Source organism: Musca vetustissima, unplaced genomic scaffold, assembly GCF_032173495.1.
Source record: "Musca vetustissima isolate MV318-11 ecotype Yass unplaced genomic scaffold, APGP_CSIRO_Mvet_v1 utg29548, whole genome shotgun sequence".
NCBI lineage: Eukaryota > Metazoa > Arthropoda > Insecta > Diptera > Muscidae > Musca > Musca vetustissima.
The window spans coordinates 38,658-54,829 of record NW_026886771.1 but is presented as its reverse complement, the minus strand read 5'-3'; the positions used below and the strand labels follow the sequence as shown (position 1 = coordinate 54,829).

The 16,172-nt window shown below is 33.3% G+C and overlaps 1 protein-coding gene across 1 annotated transcript in view; it reads left to right on the top strand.

Moving 5' to 3' along the window:
* The window catches only part of LOC133334255 (myosin-G heavy chain-like), a 35,049-nt gene that overhangs the window by 429 nt on the left and 18,448 nt on the right, over positions 1-16,172 (top strand). Inside the window, exons 2-4 of the mRNA XM_061542541.1 lie at positions 10,737-11,109; positions 11,206-11,425; positions 11,530-11,647. Coding sequence (XP_061398525.1) covers positions 10,737-11,109; positions 11,206-11,425; positions 11,530-11,647 — 711 coding nt within the window. The remainder of the gene's footprint in view (positions 1-10,736; positions 11,110-11,205; positions 11,426-11,529; positions 11,648-16,172) is intronic.

Genomic DNA, 16,172 nt, shown 5'->3' with positions numbered 1-16,172 from the left:
TCGACGTTTTTCACCACAAAAGTAGAACACATGTATTTATATGATAACAATTGTTACCAAATGGTACTAAATGTTGTCTCTTTACTCAAAAATCAAGTAAAAGCGAGTAAAGCGAGAGAGCAAGTTTCACAGTTCAACAACAAAAAAAAACTTACTGCAGATTACTGAAAGAATTCTGTGCAGTTAAATTTTGCAAACTCTATAATTTTTGAATAAGCTGTTTTATGACCAATTTACAAAAATACTATATGACTATAGAATACTTAATGACTATTTTACAATATGAAAATTAAAACTTAATATTGATAAATGTAAAGCAATATCTATTAAAGGAAAAAAGAAAAACAAATATATGGGCAACATTGCCAATTTTTAACATGGCTGAAGCCGAACTTCACCCTTTTATAACACCGGAATTATCAAAGTACATGAGAAAAATTAAATAGTTTTGGATTTATTGATCTGTCGTTGCAAACTTTTCATGATATTGACCTACAAAGTTTATTTGTGTGGAAAAGGGTAAAAACAGGGTGAGGCAACATAAGTTTTTTTATGTTTTTTTTTCTCGATTTGTGGCTTAGCTATTAATTTCACAGCATTTGCGCCAAAGTAAAAGCCTACAAAATGAGCATTACGTCCCCTATGTATCGTTTTTCGAAAAAAAAAACAGTAAGGAAAGTAATAAAGTCGGACTGGGCCTACTATATGATACCCTTCACCACTTTGGGTATATTCTACATATGAAGAAACGATTTCAGGGAAACTTGCCAGAGACTTATTTATATTACATCAGTACGTATTGTCAATCGGCCTAGCTATGGATATTTTCACGAAGCTTAGCAACATCATTCTACTAGACTTAATTCAGTACCCTATACCAAAATTCGTGCAAATCGAAAGATATATAGAGATTTTGGTCCACCAATTACTTAAAATCGGACGGAAACCAATTTTCACGAAACTTAGCACACGTCATTCCAGCCTTAATTCAGTACGCTATGACAAATTTCGTGCAAATCGAATGATTTTCAAAGATTTTGGTGCACCAATTACCTAAAATCGGATGAAAATATATATGGGAGCTATATCTAAATCTGAACCGATTTTCACGAAACTTTGTACACATTATTATAGACGCAATTCAGTACGCTATGCCAAATTTCGTATAAATCGAAAGATATATAGGGTCTTTGGTGCACCAATTACCTTAAATCGGATGAAAATATATATGGGAGCTATATCTAAATCTGAACCGATTGTCACGAAACTTTGCACACATTATTCTAGTATCAATTCAGTACGCTATGTCAAGTTTCGTGCAAACCGAAGGATATATATAGAGATTTTGGTGCACCATTTACATAAAATCGGACGAAAATATATTGGGAGCTATATCTAAATCTGAACCAATTTTCAGGAAACTTAACACTCAATATTCTAGACCTAAATAATTCCGCTGCGCCCAATTTCGTGCAGATCGAAAGATATTTTGGGACTTTGGCGCACCATTTACCTTAAATCGGACGAAAATATATATGGGAGCTATATCTAAATCTGGACCGATTTCCAGGAAACTTAACACACATCATTCTAGACATAATTCATTACGCTATGCCAAATTTCGTGCAAATCGAACGTTATATAGGGACATTGGTACACCATTTACATTAAATCGGACGAATATATATGTGGCGATAACATGGACAGACAGACGGACGGACATGCATAAATCGACTTAAAAAGTGATTCTATGCATATTCTAAAAAGGAAACATGTGTCTATCTCGTTTCCTTTTGCCTGTTACAAACATATGCACAAAGACATAATACCCTGTACCACAGTGTGGTGAAGTATAAATGCAGTTACGAAGATTCGAAAAATTCGAAGTATACTTTCTATAATTTTGGAAATCATCATCCTTTATGTAGAATATTTCGAGAAGCAAATAAATAAATCTTTCAAACGATCACATTCGTATTGTGAAACACGATGTGTTGAGCAGCATAATTGCGTACAAATATTTATTTAACGAATCTATAGAAGAGATAGTAGAATCGTTGGAAGAAATGAGGGGAAAATGGTAAAATTTAATTTGAATTTATTTCTAAGAAGTCGAAGTTTCAGTACCAAGAAGGGTTGGTACGTAACCCGAACTCCGAGTATTTGTATAGAACTACATTTTTTGTCCCATGGTTGGACGAACTAACTGTAAATATGACAAGCAGATTTTTGATAAATGAAGAAAAAACTATTAAAACCTTATCGAAAATTATGAAATTTGAATGGAAAGATGCTAAATATATCATACAATTATATGAAAAATGGAAAGCGAAAAATCCCCGATCCACTTGATGCCATTGTTGTATAAGACAGAAATCTGTTTCCAAATATAAATATGTATAATATACAGAATTAGCTGAAAGAATTTTTTCTACCCAACGTCGAGTAAAAAAGTATCTGAAAAATCAAATGCAAATCCACGCTCCTATGTCTATGCATAAATCTGAAGTAAACACTGCTCTCATAACTAAACAAATGTAAAAAATACTTGATTTGAGATAAAGATCATTAAGAGTAATGAAGTTATATATAATATATTTTGGCCTTAATGAATTAAAAATATTGACTTTAGTTTTAATACATTTTCATCATTAGTAATGTCTTTCCATGCGTTACTAATGATGAATGCGTACACAAATCATTTGCTCATATTATATTTAAGGAAGAAAAACTTTACTTTTTTCATTTCGCACCATCGAAGTTAACTTATCGACAAATATTCTTCAATTCGTGTTTTGTTCAAAATTTGTACTATTAGTTCACGGTTATAGTGAACTAATAGGGACCAAGCAAATTAGTTCGTTATAGAAGAAGTTCGTTATATCAAAGGTAAAGAAACAGGTAGGTTTTGTGTCCTTTTTGCCTATTTCTTCTTTGAAAAACCTGACATTACAGCTGACATTTTATTGTAAAGGTTTGCCAAAGATAGAGAAAAACCAACTTTTTTGACAATTGTCATCGGCAGTATTACGTTCGTTATAACCAAATTAAAATATAAAAAAACTGAATGTTGGGACCAAATAAATAGTTCGTTATAAAAAAAGTTCGCTATATCGGTTGTTCCTTATAAGAGTTAAGATTTGTATGAAAAATATGTCTCAAAACTTTGGGATCGCGAAAAGTGTTCGTTACAAATGAAGTTCGTTATAATCGGGGTACGTTATAAACGTACTCCACTGTATTTTGTTTTCAAAATTAAAAGCTTTTTGAAAGTTTATCGACAATTTGTCTACATTTTTACAGAATACTGAAACGACCTACAGGAACGATAAAATAAGAAGATAAGAATTTACCAAAGCCGTTGGCACTTAAGATTAGTGTTTTTATTAAGTGTAGTTAATCGAAGTGTACATTGAATAGATCAATTGCCAAAAGTCAGTCGAGTACGTTCATAACGAACTTTCTTTTTTAGCGAACACATTATCTGGTCGCGTAGACATGTTTTTCATACAAATCTTTACTCTTATAGCGGACTACGGATATAGGGAATTTTTTTCAATGGAACTATATATTCGACCCTAACATTCGGTTTTCATATATTTTAATTTTGTTATAACGAACTTGCTCAAAAATACACAAAAAATGGCACACAACCTACTAGTTTCTATGCAATTAAGTTCCGAAAAAGCTTTGCGAATATATAAAGTAACTATCTTAATAAAACTAAAATTATTAATTATACCCTACACAACTATACTGCCAGAGTATTATAGCTTTGTGGAGCGCCGCTAAATATTGGTCCTAGGCCCACCTCTAGACATGTGTGTCCGTCCGTCTGTCAATTATAATTTGTAAACACGATACAAGTCACAGTTATGGACCAATCTTCACGAAATTTTGTATGTAGGATGGGTTCTGCCCAATGAAGATTATTTTATATCTATTTTTGTCTGATTTTTTGGTCGCTCCACAGGCCATAATTGAGGCCCAAACATCGCGATTTTTTACATGGAGAAGGGGATCGGGCAAAAAAACCATGTCTGTTTTGATATAGATCGGTCAATATTTAGCGGGCCAAATGGACCTTGACTTTTGTGTGAAAAATTACAAAATTTGTATTCTATAGCGTATATAATTTTACACTTTTTTTAATTTTATTGAATGAAAGCAAAAATGTCGGAAGATTTGTTCGAATTGGTCACCCTTGGCGCAAATTATGGCTTTCAAACGGCCAATGAAACCAACACACGCTGTCCGATTGTTGCTCTGTGGTATTTTGGCTCATTCCCGACGAAGCGCTTGCTTGAGGTGATCGACACTTTGGTATTTTTTTGTGCCAACCTTGCTTTCCAAAATACTCCAGACACATTAGTCCAACGGATTGGTATCAGCAGATGTTGGTGGCCATTGTGAGCTGGAAATGAAGCGAGGAACCTCATTTTGTAACCATTCTTGTGTGGCGCGTCCACCATAGCATTGTCCTAGGTCTGCGGCCAAAATGTTTGCGTACCCAAGGCTTTAATACACCCTCCAAAATATTTTCGCGATAATATTCAGCATTTATTCTGATGATATTCGATTAAGTAAGTAAACACGATCATTTGTTTGTTTACAAACTGCTGGACAACGAATGTTTTCTCATCGAAGAAAACCAAATTCGGTAGTGCACCACCTTCGGCCATGCCCTTAGCTCTTTTCAGTCTATTTTCTTTTGTACGCTTGTAAACAATATAATGAGCTGTAATTGGAAAATTTTTAACAGCTTTCGGACGAGTGGCTTAGAAATGACAGCAGTATGAAGTTGGTTGCAGTTTTTTTCATCTCACCCGTATTGTCGAATGTACACGGATGTTACACTTAAATGTTAACAGGTGCTTACGCATTCAGATATTATTTAGTAACCCATTACCACACTAGAGGGCTGAAATATAGCGCTGATCGCTTTGAAATTTTCCATGAGGTTCCAGTTATGGTCAAGGACAACGCCTGGAATTGACATTTGAGATCGAGTGCATTTAGTAGTATAAATCCCCTGTGTTCCTTTAAATTATGTGGACATTTTGAAGCTGGATTTGAACTTTTTTTTTAATTTTACTTCTAGTATCATAATGCAATTATGAATTTTCTAAAATCAAATATACGATTGTCGTACTCGCGAATCAGAGTAATTCCACATGTATTATTCTGAATTTGCTAACAAAACTTTTTATCGGCCCCAATTTGTATACCCTACACAACTATGTAGTCAAGGTATTATAGTTTTGTGCAGCCCCAAGAGTTTGTAACGCCGCGACATATTGGTCCTAGACCCACCTTTAAGCATACCGATCATCATATCTCGACTAGCTGAGTCGATCTGTCTATTATAATATGTAAACACGATACAGACCACAGTTATGGACCAATCTTCACGAAATTTTGCATGTAGGATGGGTTTTGGGCAATGAAGATCCCTATTGTTTTAGGCAATGATCGGGTAATAGTTAGGGGATGAATTGTCTAAAACTTTATCTTTGTCTGATTTTCTGGTCGCTCCAGAGGCCGCAATTATGACGCGAACATCACGAAATTTTACACAGGGAAAGAGGTCCTACCATAGAATAAGCATGACAGTTTTGATTAAGATCGGTCAATATTTAGCTGGTCAAATGGACCCAGACCTGTGTGAAAAACGAAATATTGTCCGCAGAAATTTGGTGTTCCGTGGTAGTTGTGTAGGGTATCATATCGCTCATTTGCTGCAAGAGAGGCATAACTCAAAAAACCTGATTTTCGAGTTAATGATGCACGATTGTTCGCTATAATAGACTTCATGTTGTGTAAAAAATTCATACGAATATCTCTTACACACTCTAATTGAGAAGCTGTAGAAGTTCCTCCGTTCCATATAAACTGTGAGTAAATTGAAAACTTAAAACGCATTTTCTTCAAAATCGTGTTATTTGGATATGCCCGTCTTGCAGCAAATGTGCGATACGGTCGGCCCCGTCCGACTATACTGCTCCGCTCACTGGTTATATCTGCCATTTGATTTGGGTACCCGCGTTTAGGATAAAATAAAATCATCTTCGTGAAAATCCATCTACTATTTTGTAAACATCTATTCTGTAATAAATCTGCTTAAAAATATCACGGATTTAATTGAATCTTCTGCAGACCATTTGAACTTTGATAAGGAATCATATACAGATTTTGATATTTTTCTAAATTATAGCTATATCTAATTTTTCCCAAAAATAGTGGGAGTTTTTGTATATCCATGGTTCCTAATGGACCGCATCGATTCCTGGAGACCGCATGTGCATCAAATGATTTTAGGGTTTATACGACTTAGGCGTAAATATTGATGTGTATTTTACAATATAGCTATAATATAATATTATATAATATAATATAATATTATGTAATATAATATATTATTTCCTTTTTATTTCAAAATCTATATATATAATTTTGTAATGGGGTTTTAGATTAGATATTTTTATTATTTTCCTTATATGTCGCGAAAATGTGCATCTTTTCACGATTATTCCATATTCATATAACAAACAGTGTAATTTAAAGATTTTTTTGCCCATAATTAAAACCACCAAAACGAAACGAACAAAAATTTGACCGCATATTCGGAGTCAGAACATTTTTCCCAATATATGTACCAAAATCATTGATGTAGAACAAAAACCAAAAAGTTGATTTGTTCAATATGGAATATTAAAAATATTGGCAATATTGCTTATACATATATTTGGTAACGTGCACACATATAATATCGGTCGAAACACACATACCAGAAACAATTTTGACAAAGAATGTTCCTGGCTCATTATAATCGCCAGTACGAAATTTGAAAGGTTTAGCTATTTACTATGATTTATTGTCAAAAAACCCTTTATTTTCGAAAGCCCAAACATTTGATTTGAATAAAAAATTGTATGGACATCTCATAAATATGCCAAAGAAAACAAAACATAGTAAAATTCTTAAAATAAAGAAATAAAAATAACCGAAAATGGTCATTAAATCGAATTAGTAAAAATGACTGGCCCATAGCTAAAACCTGTTCCCGTGGTAGTCATTTATTCTTTCAACAAAAAAGAAACATTTTACTTCATACATATATTTTCCAATGACACACACACCAACACACACACAAATACTTACTAATAGCAGCATTCATGACCAGACGTCGAATCTGGTCTGTAATCTTTATATTCATTGGTATATCATCAACAAGTTAGGCACAGTGGAAGAAAATGAAATATTAAATTTAATATTGCAGTGACACGGCTTTCAACGACATATTGGTTATAAAGACGGTGCCCACAAATGTTCTACCCTTTATTTGATATCGCTTTTAAACAGTGTTGCCAGAACTTCATTTAGACAAAATTTTAGATTTTTTTTAAAAAATGCTAAATAGTACTAATAATTTTAGAAATCTATCAAAAAATCCAAAAATATTTATTATACAGAATTTCGTTACATAATGAGATCTATATTTTTATACCATGTTTTCAGGATATTGCAGCTTTGTGCAGCCCCAAGTTTATGTATCGCCGTGAAATATTGGTCCTATACCCACCTTTAAGTATACCGGTCATATCTCGACTAGACGACTAGCATGTGTGTCCGTCCGTTCGTCTGTATATTTTATTTTTTAAACAGGATACAAGCCACAGTTATGACAAAAAAAAAAAATGAAAAATGTCGGCGGATGACGAAATGTGGGTGGGAATGTCGCATTGATCGTTTTGAAAATGTACATTAAGTTCCGGTTAGGGTCAAGGACGACGCCTAAAATTTTCAGTGATATTGAGATAATGAACCGAAAACTTTAATTTTGTCAGATTTTCTAGTCGCCCATATTGTATGCAGACGGTCACATATTTTACACGGTGAAGGGAGTTATGACCAAATTCTTAGAACGGCTGTTTAGATAATGATCGGTCAATATTCCGAGGGTCAAATCAACCAAAACCTAAAGTGTCCAATTTTTTATTTTATAGCTAACAATTCAACCCGAGAAAACCACATTTGGACATTGTGGCAGGTTAAAAAATTATGTTTTTTCACCTATAATCCGTCAAGAGGGGGCAAATATCGAGAAAAATGTTTGGTATCAGCATTATCACATATATGTCGTGTTGATAGATATAAAATTATGGATAAAGTTTCGGTTATGGACAAGTGTGATATCTATATCTTTCAGTGGATAGCCAACGTTATTTTTGCCGTTTTTTTACTTGATATAGAGACCATATTTATAACCAGAACACCAATAAATTGTATACGGGGAAGGGAAATTTGGCCAACGAAAAAGCATTGATATTATTTTCTGATAATCTTCGGTCTATATATAGCGCGTCAAATGATTCGAGATTAATCCCACAATGTAATCCATGAGTACTCTGAACTTTTATTTGAATATTCATGCAGTAATGTTATGCCGATCGCTGGGAGTTGGTCTGTCTGCAAAAGATTTGAAATTTCAGTCCATTTCGGATTGCAAGTGAACATCTTGAGCATGGTCATGTGGGTTTCCAATATAAGTAGTTGGATGGATGGGTAAACAACCGACGTTGGACGCATTTCCTCCTGTAGCGATAGTGGGAGCATTATACTGTCTTGCATGGCCCCAGCGGGTCTTTTTTCTGGCCCAATAATGAGTTTGTGGTCGCTCATGCAGACATTTTTGCAATTGTTAGATTATTTCCCGTTTAGTGGCAGTGAGCCAATGGAGGCAATTTTAACTTGAAACCAGCACAGCATAAGCCGGGGGTTTCGCATTGGATTTTCAATACATTACAATGCTGGCATATCACATATAATGTATCGGTATCAACGCAGTGAACGCCTTTTTAGATGATTGTTGACTGGTATTAAAATGCTGCGCGATTCAAGTCCATATTTACTACTGGTCTTCTTCTATACATATTCGGTCGGATTTGATCTGGTGATTGTGCAGCATGAACCCTTGCAATATTGGGACGTCTCCAATGATTTCATTGTGCACGAAGTGAATAATTTTAATTTTTATTTGTTTGAATTTTTTACTCAATATAAAATTACAACAAAGAAGGAACATGACAATTTTGTCACAGCCAAAGACAACGTACAATTAAAAGGAATATATTAAGTTGTGGCATCCATTCAGCTAACTTCTATTATCATGATTTTCATAATTATGAGAAATTTGCAAGAACCGCAAAAATTTTCCCATAAACCAAAATCAAATCATGCGAAAAATTCAATTGTTCGGAATATTCCGCGATTTTCAGCTAGAATTTAAATTTTTCCATTCGGAAAGCCATTATAGATAAACCAAAATCAAGTTCTCTTCTAAATATTCCGCAATTTTCCGTTACAAGTTTCAATTTGTCCATTCGAAAAGCCGTTGCGGAACAACTGCACTTAAACTTACATATAAAAGAACAACATTCGATTTTTTACAGTTCCGCGACTTTTCCGCGGATTTTTCTTAAAATTTTCTATCATAAAAACCAATTACTGATAACCTAAAGAAAGTTTGAGTCAAATCGGTCCAGCCGTTCTCAATTGATGCGTTACTATAGATTTTCAAACTAAATAAATCTTGATTTTATGGAAAACGTGAGCAAGTAATGATAGCGATTAATCATACTCTCTCTTTTCGGTTTCTTATTATTAAATTTAACTCTGCAAATTTATTTTCATATACAATAGTTTGTTTTCAAGGCAATGAGAATCCAATTGATTGTAGAAAATTAGCATATTTTGAGAATTTTCTATAATTGACAATTACTTAAAGGTATTATACCCTCCCAATTTTCGCCCAAAATATGTCCAAAAAGAACTACGAAGAGATTAAATCATAAATGTTCGATATACAACGTGTGAAAATGCTAATATCTTTCAAAATATATTTTGCAACATTTTTCGCGGATTTCACTCAAAATTTTCTTTCATTAAAACCTTTCCACTTCAATTACAGGCTACTAATTGAAACTTTAAGTCAAATCGGTCCAGCCATTTCTTTAAAATAATTTTTGCAAGATTTTCGCGGATTTTTCTCAAAATTTTCTTTCATTAAAACCTTCCCACCGTAATTACCGACAACTGAAAGAAATTTTGAGTCAAATCGGCCGTTCTCAATTGATGAGTTAGTATAAATTTTTTTGGCACCATTTATATATATATATATATATATATATAGATTTACATTGGAAAATCAAACCCAACGTGTGAAGCATACTGAAATTTGGGAAATCCTATTTTTTGGAGTAATGATTGAAGATTTTGCTACACACTAGCCAATCTCACACATACACAAAGGGGTCAATTGGCATGACAACATGCATGTATAGTTTGGGCTCCACACACTATACATACATTTATATGAGTGTAGTCGACTATGTTAACATTTTATAGCACAAAATTTTAAGATCTGCTATAATTCAAACATAACAGTTTATGATCTTAGTAATAGTATTATTAAAAAAAAACTTGGCCGAATTAAATTGAATGTTATTAACATTGTGTACATTTCATTGAGGGTATAATATAATTATTTTTGGACTCGGATCATAATGTTTCATATGCAATCGATTGAAGTATAACTCAGTTAGATTTAAGGATATATAATACACTCGTAAAACGCCATTGTTAAATGAAATATATTAGCTTAAACATAACTTATTCGATAGTATGATAATGCATGTATTATAAATTGAATTTTTCTGATTTTATTTATCTTACAGACGCCTCATCTTCAAATGAGGCGGTGCATCTACAGCAACGACTTAAAAGTCTCAGTACGGAATTAGTCACACTGCGTAATCGTTTGCATGTGGGCCAAGGCCCGGGTACAATTGCCAATGGCAATAATGTACAAAATAGCAACAATGCTAACAGTCTGTCATTGCAACAACAGCAGCAACAATTGGGTCCTTTAACATCGGTCTTGGAATTGAGTGCTTCAAGTCCAAATTTGAATAGTACGAACATCGGTAGCACCAACAACAACAATAGCCATAATAATAACAGCAACGCTAGTTTTAATAATTTCACCAACGCAAATGGCAACAACGTAGTACAAGCACAACAACAGCAACCGCCATCATTGCATCAATCGCAACATGGTTCACTATTTACAACAATAAACAATAACATCACTAATAATAATAATAATCACAGCAACAACAACAACATTACCACCACCACAACCAGTAATTGTAGTAATAATAATGCTAATCTAACAACAACAACAACACAAACTAATACCGCCCATCATCATCAGCAACAACAACAACCACAATCATCACAACTACAGCATCATAACAACAATCATCACTCAGCAACAACAACACCACCATCATCATCAACAACAACGCCATCAACAACCATTATTAACTGTAACAACAACAACACCAACAGCAGCAATAATAAAGTAAGTAGAGTTGCCACATCACAATAAAACATTGCTTTAGCTTATATGAAATTCATTCACTACTAATAAGTATTTCGTTTGATTTTTGTTTTGTATTTTCGTAGAATTTGCACACATTCAGTCATACATTGCCACATAATTCAACATCTGGTGGATCGGGTATTGTTTCATCACGAAATACGTCCATTCCACATCCATTGCCACATCAGATCAATGACAAAGGTAAACAATTGTTGTACTGGTATTTCGTTTTAAAAAAATTATCTAAATTTTTAAGAAAATTATATGTCAACATAATTGAGACTTATATTATTGACTATTATATAACTATTATTGAGAATTAAACAAGTAAAAATTTCATTATGTTTGTCTGGGCCGAACATTTTTATACCTTCCACCATTAGGTGGACATTAAAATATAAATTGTATTCGTTCGGTACCTTTATAGCCAATGTGGTTGGAAAGCGTGCCCAAACCAGGGATGGAAAATTCAGTACAATAGTACTTTTTTCAGTATCTTTTTAACCAAAAAAATACCGTAGTACCCCCGTGACCATTACAGTACCATTTCAATCCTGAATTAAACCATTATATATATATTTTTTGGATTAGAATTTGTTATGGATTTGACCGACAAAAGTATGCAGATTAAGATATTGATGTGATTGCAATATTTCTCTTGAAAAAATGAACACGTTTTCGACTGATAACTGTTCAGTTATGATTAAAATTACAAACATTAAATTAAGTTAATGAGTTCCAATTTTTTTTAAATTGATATGTTTGTCAGATACTCAATTTGGCATACTCTGTTCTATCTCCTGAGGTAGGCAAATTGATGACATTCCTAGTCACCGTGATTACTTTAATAATTTCAAGAGCACTTTGGAATTGAAATTCATGTTAGTTTGGGATATATTGGCTTTCGAGAAAGAGGTACTGAAATTAAAATTAGTCAATAGCATACACATTCAAATGCAATCGAAAGAAGCAAGAATTACTACATATTATCATGAGAAAGATACACTAAGTGATATTTTGTAAATCCATCTTTATGAAACTGAATAAAAAAGTTTTTTTTGTATTTTCTTGAAAAAGGTACTTTTTTATTAAAAAAAATACTCTTTTGGTACCTTTTCACATTTTTTTATTTTCCATCACTGACCAAAACTCACATGAAAGATATTTGGAATTTACCGTTGTATGAAGGCTACCGTAAAATGTGGATTAATATTGATACATTTTGGTATGAAGATTTTCTAATTAGAATTCAAAATACTAAATTATAGTAAACTAGCAGACCCGGCAAACGTTGTTTTGCCGTATCAGAATTGCATCAATTTAGGGTTGGTAAAAATTAACGAAAGGTCAAGTTTTGAACTAATTACTCAAGTCAAGTTTTGATCTAACTACTCTTACCTCAAGAGATAATTTAGTATGGATGGCGTAATTACTATTCGTATTTTAATCACAATCAAATCATCAAAGTTGGTGCAGACGTCCATGAGTTATAAAAAGTGTAAATAACACAACATTCAAAATTTTCTTCGATTAAAAGAAAACCCCCTTTCCACTGCAATTAAAAACAACCATAGGAAAATGTGAGTCGTTCTCAATGAAAATATATTTGAGGAACAATAAAGGACATTTAAGTTAGACACCTAGAGCATCTAATGCGCAATTTTCTCCATGTATAGAGATGGGCAGTGGGTAAATACCCGGTATTTACCCAAAAATTGGGTATAAACTCATTAACTGCCGAACCACTTGACGTAGGCGGCCAAAATGTTTTAATGTCGAAGCAAATATAGAAATCCAAAATGGGGTCCCTGGGTCCAAGTTTTGATATAGCCCCTTATAAATTTGTAAATTTTGTCTATTAGACACATTTTACAACCAAATTGGCTGTAATTTGGCACAGAGTGTTCTTTTTGGGTACTAATTGTCCATGCAAAAATTTATGTATGTAGGTCCACGTTTACTGGTAGACCCCATACAAAGGTACCCCTATTTTGAGTATTTACCCAAAAAGTGGGTATAAACTCATTAACTGCGGAACCACTTGACATATGCGGCCAAAAGTTTGCATACATGTTTTTAATGTCAAAGCAAATATAGAAATCCAAAATAGGGTCCCTCGGTCCAAGTTTTGATATACCCCTCATATAACCGTATCTCCCGATTTAAGCTATTTTTGTCTATTAGACACATTTTACAACCAAATTGGCTATAATTTGGCACATCGTGTTCTTTTTGGGTGCCAAATATACTCAAAATAGGGGTACCGTTGTATGGGGGCTACCAGTAAACGTGGACCTACATACATACATTTTTGCATGGACATTTGGTACCCAAAAAGAACACTCTGTGCCAAATTACAGCCAATTTGGTTGTAAAATGTGTCGAATAGACAAAAAATACCTTAAATCGGGAGATACGGTTATATGAGGGATATATCAAAACTTGGACCGAGGGACCCCATTTTGGATTTCTATATTTGCTTTGACATTAAAAACATGTATGCAAAATTGTCGCCCCCTATGTCAAGTGGTTCGGCAGTTAATGAGTTTATACCCAATGTTTGGGTAAAAACTCTGGTATTTACCCACGTCGTTAAAGTATCGTAAAACTATCCATTCTAAATCGATTTGATAACAGAAACCCGGAAATAGGGTGTAAGATGTATTACCGATTCAATATAGTAAATACCCAAATAAATACCCGCAAATGGGTATTTACCCACCCCTTGGGCATTCATGTCATGTCTTGGTTTTAAAACATAGAAAAATTGGCTCGCCATTATTGTGTCTTTTTAAGCCTCCTTATCTTTGTTCCATATTTTGCATAGTCTTATTTTAGATACTTTGGAAGTTGTAACAAATCGGTCCAGCCGTTGCTTAAAAATGTGTTTTTCAAGATTTTTGCGTATTTTTTTTAAATTTCTTTCAGAAAATCCTTTCCACTTCAATTAAAGATAACTGAAGGAAATTTTTAGTCAAATCGGTCCCTCCGTTCTCAAATTGATGAGTTACTATAAGTTTTTTACATAATTTTTATAAGTAGATTTAAATTAATTTTACTTCAATTTGATAAGTTATTTTTTTTCGTTTGACTCCCACGCGCTATTCACGAAAACAGGTTATGTATGAATTGGTTTCGGAATACTTAACGTCGATTTAGCACCCAATCTCTAATCGGTCAAAATGCAAAGAAACTATATAGAGCGTATATATAAAGTTTGGTCAAAATCGGTGCAGTGGTTCTTGAGTTACGGTGCAAAAACACAAACAAAAATATTGCGCCATCTACCGGATAAACTTCAAACTACACAGAAACACTCCTCACGCCCCATAGAGCCTGTACATAAAATTTGGTCAAAATCGGCGCAGTCGTTTTTGAGTTTAGCGATTTCGAACATACATGTATTTTTTATATGGTAGATATGGTAGAAAAAAGTGCCCAAAATACCGAATTCATGGGTTATCGTCATATGAGGACTATTCACAAAAGTGGAGCGATACGTGTCACTTACAATACCAAATATCCTAGAAGTAATAGCAATATCAGTGCAAAATTGCAAAACTATCATAAACGGCATAGAACTGTATTCTGATCAAAAATATATCGAGCCATATTCGCCAAAAAAACGTAACCCTCAACATAATCGATTTTCGTTTTATTCGATAGATCAATAGTTCTCGATAATATACATCATCTCTGAAAATTTGGTGGCTGTAGATTTTACCGTTATAATTTTACAACAAAAACAATTTTATCGTAAACACATGTGATCAGTCTGTTTACATTTTTGTTAAACGCACGTGTGGTTTACGTTTTTTTTCTCTTCTAATAATATAAATGAAACACACAATTATTTTAGTATTATATTAGAAATCCGTACTTCGGAAGCTTTTAGATAACATGTCAAAGATATATATGTGATTTTAGTAAACAACTAGTAAAAATTTCGTTAATTTGAGCAGCTCGAACTTATACCATGTGGTGTAGGGGAGACTGGGGCACCTTTGGCATCGGGGCACCTTCGGCAATCGCGTTTTCGTTATGAAGCTCTCACCGTACATCACTAGTTTCGATACATAGGTATCGAAATAAATAACTGTCACAAAGGTTGAAATCTCTAGCTAATAAACTTATTAGATGCACGGTTTTTTGTATTTTTACAGATGTTTTTGTAATATTTTCATTCCATTTCGTATTTCGTGTATAAAAGTTTTTACATTTTAAGGCAATATTATTAAAAAGTGGTCAATTAGTTTAAAAATATTCCTTTAATATGTTTTGAAATTACATATATAAGATGAAACGTGCTTGTATTGATCAAAATGCGATTGAAAAAAGATATTTTTTTATAGTTTGTGTGATATTTAGACGTCAACGTTCGCCGCTAGAAAATATAGCCTTAAAAGTCAAACTTTCAGTCGCATATTAAATCAAAATAGATCCTTTAGAGAATCTGAATTTCAACGAGACTGATAGCGGTGATAATTACCAGGCTATGACTATTTTTCCGAATGTATCCCATCAAAAGTTTACAAAACTGTAAACATGTTTAGCTAATACTAATTTATTATATGTTTTTGGTACTAGTTTTTATAATTAAGTATCAGAGGACAATAATTAGTCATATAATTTTTATATCTGTTGAATAAGTACTGAGGTATATAGCTCTAAACAAAAAGTGGCGAAGGTGCCCCAGTCTCCCCTATATATAAAATACCTGAAACCC